The following is a 16,071-nucleotide window of genomic DNA, read 5'->3' as shown; positions in this document are numbered from 1 at the left end:
TTATAGTTTAGAGTCTGCCATTAAAAATATTATTTTGGTTGATTATATTGGTAATTATCTGTGCCATGTTTTAATCAATTAAATTATATTTAAAATATTTAACTTGGATCTGTCTCGAACTCGTGAATTGAAATTCTCGAGATTCTTTGCTCTAAAAAAAATTAATTCGAATATTTTAATTATTTTAGTTTAATGATTATATAGGATGAAGATATTAAGTTGAATAATATAATATAGGTGGAGGGGACCGTACCGAAAAAGTCAAAGCAAAGAAATTAACCGAACTCCTCATTTATATTTAAACATTGCTCGAAGCAGTTGGAAAATTGCAACAAACAGCGGAAACTGCTTTCTTCTTCCCCAAATCAATCAAACCACAATACCTAGTTTTCATCTGCCATGTCGGCGTTGCCATCTCCGGCGGAGGCCGGTAATTTTCACGGCGATGATGGGTTCGGAAGTGAGTTCAGCACTTACAGGTACAGCAGCAGCACAAGCGAGATAGAGGAAGAGGATTCAGCTCAGACGTTTGAAATCAAAAGGCAAACGGTATCGGCGGCGGCGGCGGGGGCAGGGTTGGAGAGCATTAGGGAAGATTACAGCCGTGGGTGTTCGTTCTCGTCGGATGCTCTGAAATGGGAGGATTGTGTTTATGTTGGAGTGGGGAAAAGCGATTCTAGTAATGAAGCGCTTCATTGGGCTCTCAAGAACGCCATTACAAGCTCTACCACTGTTGTCTATCTCTTACATGTTTTCCCTGAGACACGTTACATTCCCAGCCCATGTAATTTCTCAACTCTCATGTTTTTTTTATAGCTTTCTCTGTTGAGGATGGTCCAAGATTGTTGGGAGTAAGTCCACGAACTAATTTAGGGGATGATCATGGATTTATAAGTGAGGAATACTATTTTTGGGAAGTCCAAAGCAAAGCCAGAGCTTATCGTATCATTGTGGAGAGTCGTGATTTCTAACGTTGTCTCCTTTCATCCTTTCATCTGTGTGGTGTGTTGTTTCTGTGATGACAGTGGGAAAGATTCCAGTTAATCAGGTGAGTAAACAACAAGTGGCTATCCATGTAGCTCAAGAAGAAAGCAAAAGGAAGGATTTTCTTCAGAATTTCATTGATTCTTGTTCATTGGCTAAGGTACACAACAGAAAAGAATGCCCCCTTTTTTGCTAATCTAATGAATATGTGCCTTACACTTCTTAATGGAACAGGTTAAGTCAGACACTGTGCTGATTGAGAGTGACATGGTAGCAAGGGCCATTTTGGATGTTATACCAATTCTCAACATAAGGAAGCTAGTACTTGGAGCCAACAAATCCAGGTACATTTGCAAAAACTCATCCATTAAGTTAGGAATCACAAACCTCCACACTAGTATGATATTATATTATCCACTTTAAAACCATCAGGAAGTTGAGATCTCGAGGGGGAAGTGGAATAGCTAACGAGATACTTCAGAAAGCTCCTGAATTTTGTGAGGTTAAGGTTGTTTGTGAAGGGAAAGAAACAAGCCAACTGGGTGGATTGCCCTCTCCTATCTCTTCGCCTCGCTACCAAGATGATAGCTCCAAGGATAATGATCCTAATTCCACCATTACTGTAGCTGAAGAACAACGAAACAGTTCAGTTTCTTGCATGTGTTTTAAAACTAAGTTTGTATGAGGAACATGAACATCGATTACCTTAGCAGCTTTCTTGTCTTGTCCCTAAAGGATCAAAGTTTGTGTTTTGATTTTTGTGTAAATGAACTTTTATGGGAAGAGTCAAAATAATCCATTCATTACTTGATGAGCAACATTAATTTGAAACTGTCAACAGACAAGAACAGACTTACAGTTCTTCATGATCTATCAATATGATTCCTCCTCATTCCTCCTCATTCTGCCATACACTGAATGTTTCTCCCTAAAAGAAATCGAACTCGAGATAGTTATCGGATGCTTTTTTATCTGCTGCAGCAGCTGCAATAGCAACGGCCTTTAAACTGGTCGATGCCACTGTGTGTGCGTGTGCGTGTGCGTGTGGTATTCTCTCAATCTCAACCGGCTTTGGGATTTCAGGAGGAGTAGCACAACGTATTAATGCCCAGTTCACACCTTCAAAAAAAGGATGCTGCTTGATCTCAGTTGCTCCACGTTCATTACCCAATCTTTGTTCTGGTTTCTTTACTAGCAATCCTCTTATGAGATCCTTTGCAGCAAAACTCACAACTGGTGCATCAGGAAACCGAAGTGGCTGACCGACAATGTTGAACAACGTAGCTCGATTTCCAGACCCCTTAAAAGGAGTTTTACCAAATAGTAGCTCATATAGAAAAATACCAAAAGTCCACCAATCCACAGCACTTCCATGGCCTTCCCCCTTGATGATCTCAGGTGCCAAGTACTCATGAGTACCAACGAAAGACATGGATCGAGCATCAGTTGGCTCTGCAATGAGCTCTGGCAATGGACTGACCTGATTCCCCATTTCAATTTTCGGTTTCCGATCCTTCTTCGACTTACTCGAAAAGAGGCGAGGTGCGAAGCAGGTCGTAGGAACCACACAAGATGGTTGGATGCAGGATGGCTCAATGCAAGCAGGCTGCACGCAGTAGCCTGTGTTCTTTCTTAAAGCCTCAGACTCTGCAGAGAGGTTTTTAACAAGAGTTGGACTAACAGCACAACGGAGAGATAGATCAAAATCTGAAAGCATTATGTGTCCATCTTCCCTCACGAGAATATTCTCTGGCTTAAGATCACGGTACACAATCCCAAGCATGTGCAGATACTCCAGTGCAAGAAGAACCTCTGCTACATAGAATCTGCATTATCAAACATACACAAAAAAATCAGTATCATTGTCAACATATATATGCAAATATGGCTAAATCAGAGACAGCACATGTTAGTTCAACATACTTCACTGCATGCTCAGGAAAATGCTTCCCTGGTTGCCTCTGTCTTAGAGTGTGCAAGTCTCCTCCAGGGCAGAACTCCATCACCAAGCATGAGAATTTCTCTGTCTCAAAGTGAGTGTATAATGTTGGAAGGAAAGGGTGATCAAGGGATTGAAGTATTTCTCTTTCGGTTTGAGCCCGAAGTGATTTTTTACGACTGGCTAAAGTATTTTTATCCATAACCTTCATTGCAAAATGACATTTTGTTCCTCTTAACTCAGAGAGATAGACACTCCCAATATCCCCACAACCCAACTTCTTCAAAAGTCTAAAATGGCTTAATCCCATCGCCCCATCTTTGGCACGAACAACTTGAATGGCCTCCCATTTCAAATCATTTGCTTTATGAGGTTTACTGATACTACTACTAAAACTACTGCAAGAGCTCTCCTCACTTATATCACTGCTCGTGCTCCCTCTACATATACTGCTCTTTACACTTCCATATTCTGATGTTTTCTTCTCTTGATCTACTGAGCTTCTAGCTTCATTGTGAGGGGAATCTACTTCAGTTGATGTTTGTTTCCCATTAGCCATTGCACCATTGGCTGTTTTTTGTGGCGGATTTGAGGAAGCTTTGGGACCAGCAATTGAGGCCATAAGGCTACGAAACAATCTTAGAACCAATCAAAGTGAAAGGGTCCATTCCTCAGCAGCTGTTCTTCGGACCAATCTATCTTCCATCACCAGCCCATCCGAAATCTCCTTCGAGCCCACCAAAAGCAACGATTGATCTATGAAAAATCATGAAAAATGAATTAAATGAAGCGGATGCGTTACGAAATAGATGAAATGACCACGAAATAGACAATTGCAATGCAGCAAGTTCCTAGGTACAATTTCAACTAGTATAAACTGAAACAAAACTACAAAACGAACTCTAAAAACATGATGGACGACTAATATGAACATAAAAGAGGCAAAAAGGCAGATCTTTCTCACAGAACCACAGTTTTCAGAGAAATCCCATCACAGATCCAAAGCAAGGTCGCGACCCAGATGCGAGAAACAGAACCAGAAGATAAGGCAATGCAAAAAGGAACCAAAAGGGAAGAGAAGCCGAAAAGTATACCAAAAAACAAATAATAATAACAGGGGACTGGAATTGAGCGCCTTTGCTTTTCTCGGCAGCGTAAAAGGAGTGCTGAAGAAAGATGTCTCCGAATAGCTCAGTCCTGGGCGATACGAGAGTGAGTGAGTGAGTGAGAGAGTAATAAAAATGGATTTAGCTGTGGTTCTAGTGGATTATAAGGAGAGGTGGAGAGAGGGTGAGCGGTCAAACAATTCTTCCGAGGTCCCGCACTGTCTATCACGCCTTTATCCAATACAAAATCCTTCATTTTCAAGTTCACTAACAGAGTACTTTCTCTTTCCTTTCACTCCCCATGTAACCATTTTTCCACCATTAAAAAACTCACATAATTTTTATCGTCTGGTTGATATATTTAAACAAACCCACTTGAAAAAAGGGTATTTTTCAGCTGGAATTAAATCAAAGGAATCACTTCAGGTAGGAGATGAAGTATATTTCTCCATAAAATATAGATTTGGGAAACTTACTTTTGTTGATTTCTCGAATATATTCATCATGATTTCAACAAAGAGTAGTTGTTTGCCTCCAAAACCAAGTCGGGCTGCGTTGGAAAACTCTGATTTGACTCAGAAAATGAGAGCATTAGTCCAAAATTCCTCCAAAACCAAGTCGGGCAAATTGCATAATCGGAATTGTACAATCATAATTAGTCTAACAACATTAATTAATTCAAAAAACATGCTTCCCTCTTTATTTAAGGTAATATAATTATGCATGTCCCTGTCAACATTATTGGACTGGTTTTGATGAATTCTCACTCGAATTTTAGGCAGAAATATATTTATTAATGTAAAGTGGGAAAGCATTAAAATGGTTTATATACTTTCAATCTAATCATGTAACACAGCTAAAAAGGGACAACATATCAACTTTTGATGCCCACTTCCGTTTGTTTCTTCTTGGTCGTGGACAGCGTTACCGATTCAAGTCACATTTCAGTCCCACTGAAAATCACATTGGACGCAAAAAGGAAAACTTATTAGTGGGGTTTGACTTCACCTGACCAAGTTCTAATCTTCATCTTAACTAAAGCTTCCGTACTTTGGCAATGGAACAACTTCTCTCTTGGCAGTTTTCTTTCATGAGCATAGTTTTCAATTGAGCTAAATTGAAGAAAAATAAAGGTTAATTGTAACGACCCAGATCCACCGCTAGCAGATATTGTTCTATTTGACCTTTCTCTTTAGAGCTTCCCCTCAAGGCAGATATGGTTCTCTTTGGGCTTTTCCTTTCGAGCTTTCTCTTTAGAGCTTCCCCTCAAGGCAGATATGGTTCTCTTTGGGCTTTTCCTTTCGAGCTTTCTCTTTAGAGCTTCCCCTCAAGGCAGATATGGTTCTCTTTGGGCTTTTCCTTTCGAGCTTTCTCTTTAGAGCTTCCCCTCAAGGCAGATATGGTTCTCTTTGGGCTTTTCCTTTCGAGCTTTCTCTTTAGAGCTTCCCCTCAAGGTAGATATGGTTCTCTTTGGACTTTTCCTTTGGAGCTTCCCCTCAAGGCAGATATTGTTCTCTTTGAGCTTTTCCTTTCGAGCTTCTCCTCAAGGCTTTAAAACGCGTCTACTAGGAGAAGGTTTCCACACACTTATAAACGGTGGTTTGTTCTCCTCTCCAACCAATGTGGGACATCACAATCCACCCCCTTCGAGGCCCAGCGTCCTCGCTGACACTCTTTCTTTCCTTCAATCGATGTGGGACCGCCCCCAAATCCACCCCCTTGGGGCCTAGCATCCTTACTAGCACACCGCCTCGTGTCTACCCCTTTCGAGGAACAGCGAGAAGGCTGGCACATCGTCTGGAACCTAGCTCTAATACCATTTGTAACAACCCAGATCCAAGGAACGTGGGACATCACACTAATCTTAATTCAATAATTCTTATCTTGTAACTTATATTTTTAATACCTACTGGAAGTGTCTTCTGAACTCTACATAATGAGTCCCAGTGGCTTTGAACCAATCAAATTGAAAGCTTTGGCATCCGACTGCTTATGCACTCCTTTCTTCGTATCTGTGCCAATTTATTACAAAATGAACATTGTTTTTAGCAATTGGAATTCAAACTCACATATAATTAAACAAAGTTATAAGAATCACACAGCTCCATGCTTAGAGGTGCGAGCTGTTCAGCCTGTCCCACGTGCTTACCCTGGTTAATAAAGAAATTGAATCTATGTTTTAAAAAATGGCAATGGAATAATGCTTTCACCTCTTTGGATATGCTCAAAGGCTACACTATCCGAAGGGTTGATAAAATTTGAAAGAGGGGGCAATGGCGGGCTGTGACTAATATTTCTTTTGTTTGTATTGTTTAGTTTAATATTAACTATTATGGTTTCATCAGAATGATATTCTACTAATACACTTTTCACTTCTGAATTCTGACCAATCATAATTATAACTATTGTTATTAATTTGTGCAAATAAATGCACTCATCATGTTCATGTTCAAATAAATAAAGGATAGAATTTCAGTTTCACCTTTAAATATATGCTTCTATCCAATTGGATCAAACTTTAGAAAGCTTTTGCATTACAAAATGAAGTGGGCATCTTTTGTTGGAAAGGAAGTAATAAGAAATGGAGGCTAAAGGTAGTGGGACAGCCATATGAATCAAAAGAGCTTAAAGCTTTTAAATGTATTTCATAGGTTAAGGAAAAGGCTATAAAATTACATACACATGTTTGGGTTGCTTGAGCCCTTACGTTCACGGGCTCCACTCAAAGCCCACCCTGAAGCCTTTCATCTACTTCTTTTGCACCATCAACCTATTCTGGGAATGCACAAGCGGAGGCCAATCAGCTCCAAACTCACTTCATTAAAAGGGGATTTGACCAAGTTTTGTATGTTTGTATTGCTTTTCTCGATTTGTGTTCAAAATTGGGTTTTGAAAAAGCAGCTCGACATTTGTTTAGTACGAGGAAAGATGTAACGAAAGTCTATGAAGATTACTCATCAAAACCAATGGAGACCCAGAATTGTTTTCATCCAAAGTTGGCAAGAATGAAGATTGTATAATTGTATCGTACCTTGAAATTGTATTTGAGGAGAGTACTGGATCGCCAAACCCATGAAATCCAGCTAGCTGCAGCTCTTTAAGGATTCCTTCGTTGCCTTGAAGGGTTAAAAATGTGAGGTGTAAAGAGATTACTCACTAAAACCAATGCAGACCCAAGATTATTTATATGCAAAATTTAGTAAGAATGATGAACACATGAAGAAAATCATTAAAAACGTGTATAGTTGTATCATACCTTGAAGTTACCAGAGGAAGATATATGCTGTTAGTCTCGACAGTTCTCAACTTACTGGATCACCAAGAACCATGGATCACGCTAGCTGAGCTTTCTATGATTCCTTCTTCGCCTTGAACGGTTAAAAAGTTTGACGTAGAAGGAGTGTTGAGGATTGTGGGGGTAATCCCACGTTCGCTAATTTAGGGAATGATAAACACATCTCCATTGCTACAAGACTTTTTGAAAGTCCAAAGCAAAATCATGCTCTTTAATTTAGCTATGTCAATAGAATCCTTGTGTCGAACAAGACACCGAAAGAAGAATGGGACAATTTTTCTTATTGGGGGCCAAAGTCCTTGCTGTCACACTGTCCGGTACGTAGGTATCCGATATCAACTCTAACAGCCCAAAACAACCACTAGCAGATATTGTCCGTTTTGACTCGTTACGTATCAGTATCAGCACAGTTTTCGTTAAAATCAAGTTCATCGTGGATGATTTTGGTATTAACAAAGAAAGAAATATAGAATTTTCATATCTAGGATTTAGTGAAAGAATGTTGAATACAATTAAAAAAATATTAATAGACCAAAAACTATTCACTCAACCAGCAAAAATATGGTCATGGCCCCAATAATCCCAACAAGTCAGACACCTTGGCTGTGTAGTAATCTGGTTGAATATCATTGGAAGGGTCTTGAAGACTGGATTGAGTAGTCACCCCTGCCATAGTTGTGATACTCATCAATTAGCTTCATTGACAAAGAATGGGACAGAAATTCAGATTCCAAACCTGAAAAAACAAGAAGCGTTTTGCAGCCCGTGCTCTTGCCAAATAGAATGTCTGTGTCCAATCTATCACCCACCATGCACATTTTAGAGCAACCAAACTCAAATCTGAAAACCAAAACAGTCCATGGATCGATCACATATAATCATATTTCCTAAGTTATTTAGCTTAAAATCGAATCGATCGGACAATCGAGTCGTGGACTATCGTTATCACAAACCGGTTACACTATATGAGATTTAGGATATTGATTTGTCCTCTTTGAACTTTTCCTTCAAGGGCTTCCTTTAAAGGTTTTAAAACGCGTCTAATAGGGAGAGTTTTTTACACTTTTATAAGGAATGTTTCATTCGCCTCTTCAACCGATGTGGGATCTCACAATCCACCCCCTTGGGGCCAGCGTCCTCGCTGGCATACCGTCTGGTGTCTACTCTGATACTATTTGTAACAGCTCAAGTCCACTGCTAGTAGATATTGTCCGTTTTGGCCCATTACATATCGTCTCAGCCTCACAATTTTTAAACTTTCTAATAGGGAGAACGTTTCCACTTGTAGCCGACGTGAGACCTCACCACTATGACAACACACAGTTTATATTTCCTTACTTTTTCAATAAACAGTCCATCATGAATATTGATGGTTTACCAACCACAATGGGCTCCCTTTCGCATGATCCACAAACTGCAGCGACCATGCAACCAGCACCTAAAGCAAGAAATTAATAAAGTACATGAGCCAACCAATGTGAAATAGCACTTCTTCAATCAAGTTCTTGACAGAAATGAACCAGGGGTTGCTTGTGATTCAGTAAAATGCCCCACTGCATCACGATTAGTAGCAATAAACAGGCATCCCGGGTTCTCTCGAATGCAAAGCGTAGCGTACCTGATGATGCCATTTATGTGAAACTGATAGCAAAAAGGAAGAAACTGCAGTAATTAATAATTGAGTGCATATTGAAGCCAACAAGAAGAAGATAAGAAGTTTCTTACTGAAGCTTGTAATAATTAATACACCGATCTAATCCAACCACAACTGCTCCAACCTGTTCAATCACAATGGCAGATAAAATCATGTGTAGAAAGTAGAAGCAAGAGCTCGTTAAAGTATGGCCAATATGTCATGTTACACTCTTGTCCTGCTCAATTGGGCAGTCTAGATAAACATCTGCAGTCTTTTTGGCATCTTCCTGCACAAACATAGACCACATATGAGGTAAGCTACAGCGCCCATTGAGCATTACTCAGAAAGACCCACATAACGTTATCTACTTACTGGACCACCAAGACCTGTGAATCCTGCTAGCTGAAGCTCTTCTACGATACCTTCTTCGCCCATCACATAAACCTGCACAGAAAAACAAAGAGATCTGAGGGTATGTAGCGGTTTAAAAGTGTTTTTCAGAGTACAGATTAAATGTGATCTGAGCATGACAAAGGTGATTTTAGTCCTACTAAAATCACTCCCAAATATGTCTTAAAACTAATTGACCACGAACGAGACACATAAAACGTGACAGCAGCTACTCCTACGACACTCAGGCTTCCTTTTGTCGCATACTCAAAGGGTTGAAGGGAGATGGTAAACTATTTGGAAGGGCCAACTTGATCCTCTTCCTCATGAATCCCAGGTGAGGGAACCATAAGAAATCCGCCGACTTCAACTATGGTTAGGTCCCATATCGATCATTTCTTAATAGGGTGTAGAAACCTCTTTCTAGTAGACGCATTTTAAAACCGTGAGATTAACGACGATACGTAACGGGCCAAAGCAGACAATATCTACTAGTGGTGAGCTTGGATTGATACAACTACCCTCTATGTACAATCCATATTAGATTTTACCAACTGCCCCTCAAAACTCGAGAGGGAATAAGAAATCTCGAAGGATTGAAATCACGCATTGGTGAAATGAATTCATTAAACATGATCAATAAGACTTCTCTCGAACACAATTTTAGCTATTGCAATCAAATCAACAAATAAGGAATACAGAGTTTGATAAGTTTGAAACAAAAAGTTTTCCACCCACCAACAGCTTTAAGACATCATTCTTTTTGGATAAATAATACAAGACAAACCTTCTTTTCAGGAGAGAAATTATTGACTTTCAAGAACATGGCAGCTGCAAAAGAGGAAGAAAGTATTTCATCCTACAAAAGAAGCCATGGCGACAACAGTTTAGCTAAGAAAAGTCGTTTCCTCTGAAGTTCTAATAGACGAAACTGACCTCTGAAACAGAGATTCCAAGAGATTGGAACTTCTTTACATATTGCCTCCTTGATTTCGACGAATTATTGGTGACAAAAACCAATTTCTTCCCCTACAAATGGACGACGGTTGTAATCGGAAACAAGAATTCATGGCTCTGATAACAATAAGATCATGAAAGTGTACCTTAGACCTAAGCATTTCAAGCGTATCAGCGACGCCATCAATCAGCTTATTGGCCTTCCATATAACACCTAACCCATAAAGAAACATGAAATCGAGGAAACATTCAACGATGAAGGACCAGAAATCGAAAATGGCGAAAAGGGAAACGGAGAATACCGTCACAGTCGAAGAGAAAGGCCTCGACGGAATCGATCAGATCGTGAGCATTGCCGGAGGAAAGCAACTGGGGTTCGGAGGTTCGTTTGACTGAGCTCATACTTCCCGCCGGATAATAGGCTCCGGACAGCGGACGAAAGAATAAGAGAAATTGTTAATCCTAATCTGAAAAGATTTGTTAACGTAATTAACTGTATTTTGGGGAAAAAGAATTGTAACCGTTGCTTACGTCACCCGCATAAGTGAAATTTAATATTTTTTGGTTTGAAACTTTGATCTTGATCATGATGATCGGTCAATGAATCGGTGAAAGTGGATCATATCTACTAGCCATGAGATTTGACTCTTACAAATATTATTAAATTCAGTAACCGGATAGTGCTAGGCACTAGTAGTAGAAGTATGGCTAGACTCCCTCTCAGTAGTAGACTAAACCGTGAGGCTGATTAGACCTCCTCTCTCCATAACAGACAGACAACATACATTACAGGTCCAAACGAATAATAAATTTTGTAGACTAAACCGTGAGGCTGATTAGACCTCCTCTCTCCATAACAGACTAAAATAACCAGATAACATACCTAACAGGTCCAAACGAACCATAAATTGTTGCGCTCTTGTAACATTTGTTTAGTGGAATGCCATAAATTAAAATTTAAACTATAAAGTAACTCTTCATTTTATTGGATATTTTTTTTTTTAAAATTCAATATTATAAAAACTATCACAAATAAAATATCACGAAAGTATGTACCAGAAAAACCGCGAAAGTAAAAGTAGAAACGGTGGGTCATGAACAACCTGAATACCATTCGAATTGGGCAAGCTTCCATGATTTTGAGCAATCAAATCAATGATGAAATTGTAAGAAAGACGATGAAAAGGATTCATTCTGCACGAAGCTACTGCTCGGATCGGAAGTGAACGCCGCCGCCGGAAAATGCACGGCAGCGGGAGTGGAGCGGCAGTCCCGCTCGCGCATGGAGAAATTAGGCGACACAAGTTGAAAGAAAGGAGAGAGTTGTCTGCGATTAGCCACCAAAACCACCAACAAAAAGAAGAGTGATACAGCCGGCGACACGTGGCCGACATGCAGATCGAGAAGAACCAACCAACAATCGATGGAAGAAAAATCAGCGGAGTTAGTGGGGGGAATCATGATGAAGGCTGCCATTGGCAATCTTTGAATCTCGAGAATCACACAGACCAGTAAAGCCTCCTTTCCCTCTCTTAGCTATTCAGCATTAAACCCTAGCTTTAACCCCACCTCTGAAATCCGCACTTTATAATCTTTGGTGAACTTTTCATAGATCAACCATTTCTTTAATATTCATTTGGAACTACTGAATGTTTATATGAAAATTTTCCGTGCCTATCAATTTACTCGTTCTCGATTATGAATGATTTATTTGGGTATTCAATCATAGATTACAACACCATTTTGTCAAGAGTCTGCCTGCTTCAACTTTTCCATTACATTTCTATTCTGTATATCTTCAAGCGGTTATGATAGCGTTGCTTTTGATTATTATTAGGTTTGACTAATCAGGAGATTCAAACCCCATGTCCCTCTGCTTGTCCCCATGCACTCAAGACCCATTTGCCTTTATTTGGCGTGCTTCACCAGTAGATTTTTAACAACCATTTGCCTTTATTTGAAGCTTCTCGTCTTCTTAACATATGGCGCTGTGTGGTTGAATCTGAATCAGAGAAGCTTCTTCTGTTGTTTCATTCGATCAGTTGGGGCTTTGTTTGGTGCTCTGCAGCTGTTTTCCCTTTTCCCTCTTTTTCTGGTAAATTTTCTCATCTCTTCTTCTTACCAGATTTGGTTTGTGCCGAAACGCATGAATTTAGTTCAGTTATAGGGATAATTTTGTCGACTTGTGAAGTAAAGTAAATGGGTTTTTGACTTGTGGAAAACAAACAAAACCCATTTACTTTAATAAGAAATATCCTCAATGAATCTTCAATTAAGCTGAGATCCCTTCCATTTTTCCTCTGTTCGACATAGAAGGATTCTTTTAGTTTCACCATGCTTGGCGTGGACGTTTTCAGAATGCTTCCAATTGAATATGGACAAGAAGAATAAATCAAACACCTTGTCGAGAATCTATCAAATCAACACCGGAAACAAAGGAAAAGAAAAAAATGCACTTACAACGCGCATATTCCTTATATGACTGTGTTTCTCTTTGAGAGAAGAACCTCAGAGAACTTTTCCGGAATAGCATTTTCAATTCGTTTTAGTTTCTGTTTTTCATTGATGGATTTCTTGAAATCCCATGTTTTGTTTCCTTTTTTACTTAATGCTATCTAACATTTCTGTACATGCCAATGAATCTGGTTGGGTTAGAACAGTTTAGACAATATACAGATCATCCTATTCAATTATTCTATACGTTTTGTACTGTAGAGCACAAACAGCTGCAATAGCATGCTGTTCGAGGCTGTTCTTTTTAATTATACCTCATTCAGCCAACGAGTTGAGAATTAATATAGCTTTTTGTATATTAAAGGGGCTCCTCAGTTGGATACTGCAGACCGATGAAAAGAGAAGGCAATTCTTGAAATGAAGTTTATGAAATTGGGAACCAGGCCTGACTCCTTCTACACAGAAGCTGCTACCAGGTATCATTTCAGAATCACTTTCCAAAAACCAACCCTGAAACCTGGTTGACTAAACATGTATGAATAACACTGCAGGACGGTCATTTCCAATGTCCCAGGCAATATTGTTATACGCATCGACAATGTCAGTTACCTTCTCCACAAGGTAGGGCCTTGACATTGGTCTATTTCTTGACAGTTTTGTTAACAGTTATGAAACAAGTATGAATAACACTGCTGTTTTGTTAACAGTTTCAGCTTCTCCCGAAGTGTGGTCTCTTGCAGCATCTCTGCCCTGACATGGGTGATTCTAACATTGCCACTATTGAGCTTCATGATGTTCCAGGAGGTGCAGAAGCTTTTGAGCTGTGTGCAAAGTTTTGTTATGGAATGACCATTAATATCAGTGCTCATAATCTCGTACTCGCACTCTGTGCTGCTAAGTTCCTCCGCATGACTGAAGCAGTGGAGAAGGGAAATCTTGTTCTGAAGCTCGAGGCCTTTCTCCACTCCTGCATTCTTGTTGGCTGGAAGGATTCCATCGTTACCCTACAAAACACAGTGAAGTTACCTGACTGGTCCGAGAATCTTGGAATTGTCAGAAAGTGCATTGATTCAATCGTTGAGAAAATTCTAACGCCACATTCCAAGGTTAGTCAGCCTTCTTACTTTCTTAATATTAAAGTAGCATTAATCCAAAAATTTGAGATTATTGAGTTTGAGATCCCACATCAGTTAGAGAGGGGAACGAAGCATTCCTTATAAGGTAAGGGTGTGGAAACCTCTCCTTAGTAAACGTGTTTTAAAAACCTTGAGGGGAAGCCGGAAGGGAAAACTCAAAGAGGGCAATATCTGTTAGCGGTGGGTTTGAGCTGTTACAAATCAGAGCCAGACACCGGGCGTTGTGCCAGCGAAGACGTTGGGCCCCCAAGGGGGTGGATTGCGTGAGATCCTACATCGGTTGGAGAGGGGAACGAAGCATTTCTTATAAGTTAAGGGTGTGGAAACCTCTTCCTAGTAGACGCGTTTTAAAAATGGAGGATTTGGGCGGTTATATTGAATTAGTACAAATTCAACCATTAGTTTCGTCTTAATGCTTCCTTCACACGTGATCTCGTTCGTTAATTCATTGAGAAGTTCAAGAATTGGACTCTTGAGATTAAAATTTTTATATGAGATAGGAATAGACTAAACACAAACTAGTTCTAGGAACCATTGTTCTTGTAATTTAGCTACCGAACTAAGACGATTCCTTGCAGGTATCATGGTCCTACACTTATACAAGACCAGGTTACACAAAAAAGAACAATCAAAGTGTTCCAAAAGATTGGTGGACTGAGGATTTATCAGATCTTGACATTGAATTGTTCCGTTGCATAATTTTGGCTGTTAGATCCACATACATTCTACCTCCACAACTTATTGGAGAAGCCCTGCATGTCTATGCCTGTCGTTGGCTACCCGACACCAGTAAGGCCAAGCCCTCAGAGAACAAGATTACTCAAAGCAAAGAACTGGAAAACAGTCGACAAATTCTTGAAAAAATAGTCAGTATGATCCCTTCAGATCGGGGGTCGGTTTCAGTTGGCTTCTTGCTCAGGCTCCTTAACATGTCAAACTATCTAGCTGTGTCATCGACGACAAAAAGTGAAATAATTAGAAGATCAAGTCTGCAATTTGAGGAAGCAAGAGTTAGTGACTTGCTCTTTCCTTCACAGTCAACCTCCAGTGCACACTTCTACGACGTCGACTCGGTTGTGGCGGTGTTGGAATGTCTTCGAGCTCTGTGGCGGAGGCAATACTCAGGGGCTGCAGAAAACACTCATTTCTTGACATACGTTAGAAAGGTGGGGAAGCTCATCGATTCATACCTTCGGGTGGTTGTGATGGATATCAATATGCCTGTGCCTAAAGTGATACAACTTGCTGAAGCCCTACCAGATATTGCTCGCCCCAACCACGACGATCTCTACAAGGCAATAAACATGTATCTCAAGGAACACCCTGACATAAGCAAGGCAGATAAGAAGCGCCTTTGTAAAATTCTTGACTGCCAAAAGTTATCATCAGAAGTCCGTGCACATGCTGTAAAGAACGAGCGACTACCTTTAAGAACTGTGGTGCAGGTGCTGTTCTTTGATCAAGAGAAAGGCTCAAAGGTAACAAGCTTCACACCCACAGCAAAACAGCTGATTTCTGTCAAAAAACAGGCGGCAGTCACCAGTGACGACAATCATGGTAAGCTAAAACCAGAGCTCGACAACGGCATCGGCATCGGCATCGATAGAGAAGTAAGAGAAAGAAAGGCCTTGTCTGAAAGCAGTGAGAGGGATGAACATAGAACAAAAAAAGCAGCAGATGTGAAGCTGCCAGTTGAGAGGGAAAGGAAAGATGACAGATCAGAATTTGATGTGAAGTCAGTGAAGAGTAACAAAATCAAGGAACTCAAGTCAGATTCTAAGAGGATGGTATCAAAGGGAAGCAGATCAGATCATGGTGGTGAACAAAGACAGATCAAAAGATGAAGGCAAACCCTGTTCTTTTGGAACCTGTTTATTTATGTTTTCATAGCTATGATATTGGGACCTCTTTGTCAATTGATCAATTGCCAATTTTCTATCTATTAAACAGTAATTATGTTAATATAATTTTTATTTATTTAAATAATAAAAAAAATTATCTTACTTGATTGAGAGGCCAAAAATTTGAATCTCTTCACCATTGGTGTGAGAATAACCAAAGAGAACAGTCGGCCGGTGGGAGCCCTGAGTTTGTGACTAGAATCCCCAGGAACGTAGGGAAAGTCCCGACAAGATTGATATGAACATCATGAGCTATCCTATAATATTTTCTTC

General features: G+C 39.9%; 4 protein-coding genes across 10 annotated transcripts; 2 read left to right on the top strand and 2 right to left on the bottom strand.

Annotated features, from left to right (window-relative positions):
- The first annotated feature begins 273 nt into the window (after positions 1–273).
- Positions 274–1,790, top strand: LOC111782131 (U-box domain-containing protein 33). The gene is made up of 4 exons (XM_023662932.2): positions 274–784; positions 1,026–1,144; positions 1,219–1,328; positions 1,417–1,790. Exons 1-4 carry the CDS (start codon positions 400–402, stop codon positions 1,667–1,669), a joined length of 867 nt encoding a protein of 288 aa, XP_023518700.2. The 5' UTR covers positions 274–399; the 3' UTR covers positions 1,670–1,790.
- Positions 1,094–4,653, bottom strand: LOC111782130 (serine/threonine-protein kinase D6PKL2). 5 transcript variants are annotated; one of them, XR_015414487.1, is made up of 5 exons: positions 4,506–4,651; positions 4,018–4,120; positions 2,908–3,679; positions 1,690–2,810; positions 1,094–1,610 (listed from the first exon to the last, which is right to left on the bottom strand). XR_015414487.1 is itself a non-coding variant. In XM_087120168.1 (3 exons), the coding sequence occupies exons 2-3, from the start codon at positions 3,543–3,545 to the stop codon at positions 1,913–1,915; spliced, it is 1,536 nt and encodes a 511-aa protein (XP_086976294.1). In that variant the 5' UTR covers positions 3,546–3,679; positions 4,018–4,317; the 3' UTR covers positions 1,094–1,912. The 5 variants fall into 5 exon arrangements, 1 of the variants encoding a protein (XP_086976294.1); XR_015414488.1 differs by lacking the exon at positions 4,018–4,120 and having other exon boundaries at positions 4,506–4,653; XR_015414486.1 differs by lacking the exon at positions 4,506–4,651 and having other exon boundaries at positions 4,018–4,317.
- A 3,120-nt stretch (positions 4,654–7,773) lies between these two features.
- On the bottom strand, positions 7,774–10,863 carry LOC111781036 (phosphoglycolate phosphatase 2). The gene is made up of 11 exons (XM_023661435.2): positions 10,610–10,863; positions 10,454–10,521; positions 10,287–10,379; positions 10,138–10,209; positions 9,333–9,404; positions 9,187–9,246; positions 9,050–9,102; positions 8,845–8,942; positions 8,663–8,762; positions 8,061–8,164; positions 7,774–7,990 (listed from the first exon to the last, which is right to left on the bottom strand). Exons 1-11 carry the CDS (start codon positions 10,707–10,709, stop codon positions 7,890–7,892), a joined length of 921 nt encoding a protein of 306 aa, XP_023517203.2. The 5' UTR covers positions 10,710–10,863; the 3' UTR covers positions 7,774–7,889.
- Positions 10,864–10,940: 77 nt separating this feature from the next.
- On the top strand, positions 10,941–15,900 carry LOC111781035 (BTB/POZ domain-containing protein At5g47800). Of its 3 annotated transcripts, none has more exons than XM_087119943.1 (6): positions 10,941–11,818; positions 12,271–12,402; positions 13,126–13,237; positions 13,313–13,382; positions 13,469–13,867; positions 14,476–15,900. In XM_087119943.1, the coding sequence occupies exons 3-6, from the start codon at positions 13,179–13,181 to the stop codon at positions 15,739–15,741; spliced, it is 1,794 nt and encodes a 597-aa protein (XP_086976069.1). In that variant the 5' UTR covers positions 10,941–11,818; positions 12,271–12,402; positions 13,126–13,178; the 3' UTR covers positions 15,742–15,900. The 3 variants fall into 3 exon arrangements, with proteins under 3 accessions (XP_086976069.1, XP_023517202.2, XP_086976068.1); XM_023661434.2 differs by having other exon boundaries at positions 12,145–12,402; XM_087119942.1 differs by lacking the exon at positions 10,941–11,818 and having other exon boundaries at positions 11,888–12,402.
- Positions 15,901–16,071: the final 171 nt, after the last annotated feature.

Source organism: Cucurbita pepo, chromosome 19 (assembly GCF_057944985.1).
Source record: "Cucurbita pepo subsp. pepo isolate OVF chromosome 19, ASM5794498v1, whole genome shotgun sequence".
Taxonomy (NCBI): domain Eukaryota; kingdom Viridiplantae; phylum Streptophyta; class Magnoliopsida; order Cucurbitales; family Cucurbitaceae; genus Cucurbita; species Cucurbita pepo.
Note: the sequence above shows the minus strand (reverse complement) of the source record. Positions and strands in the feature narration are given on the sequence as shown.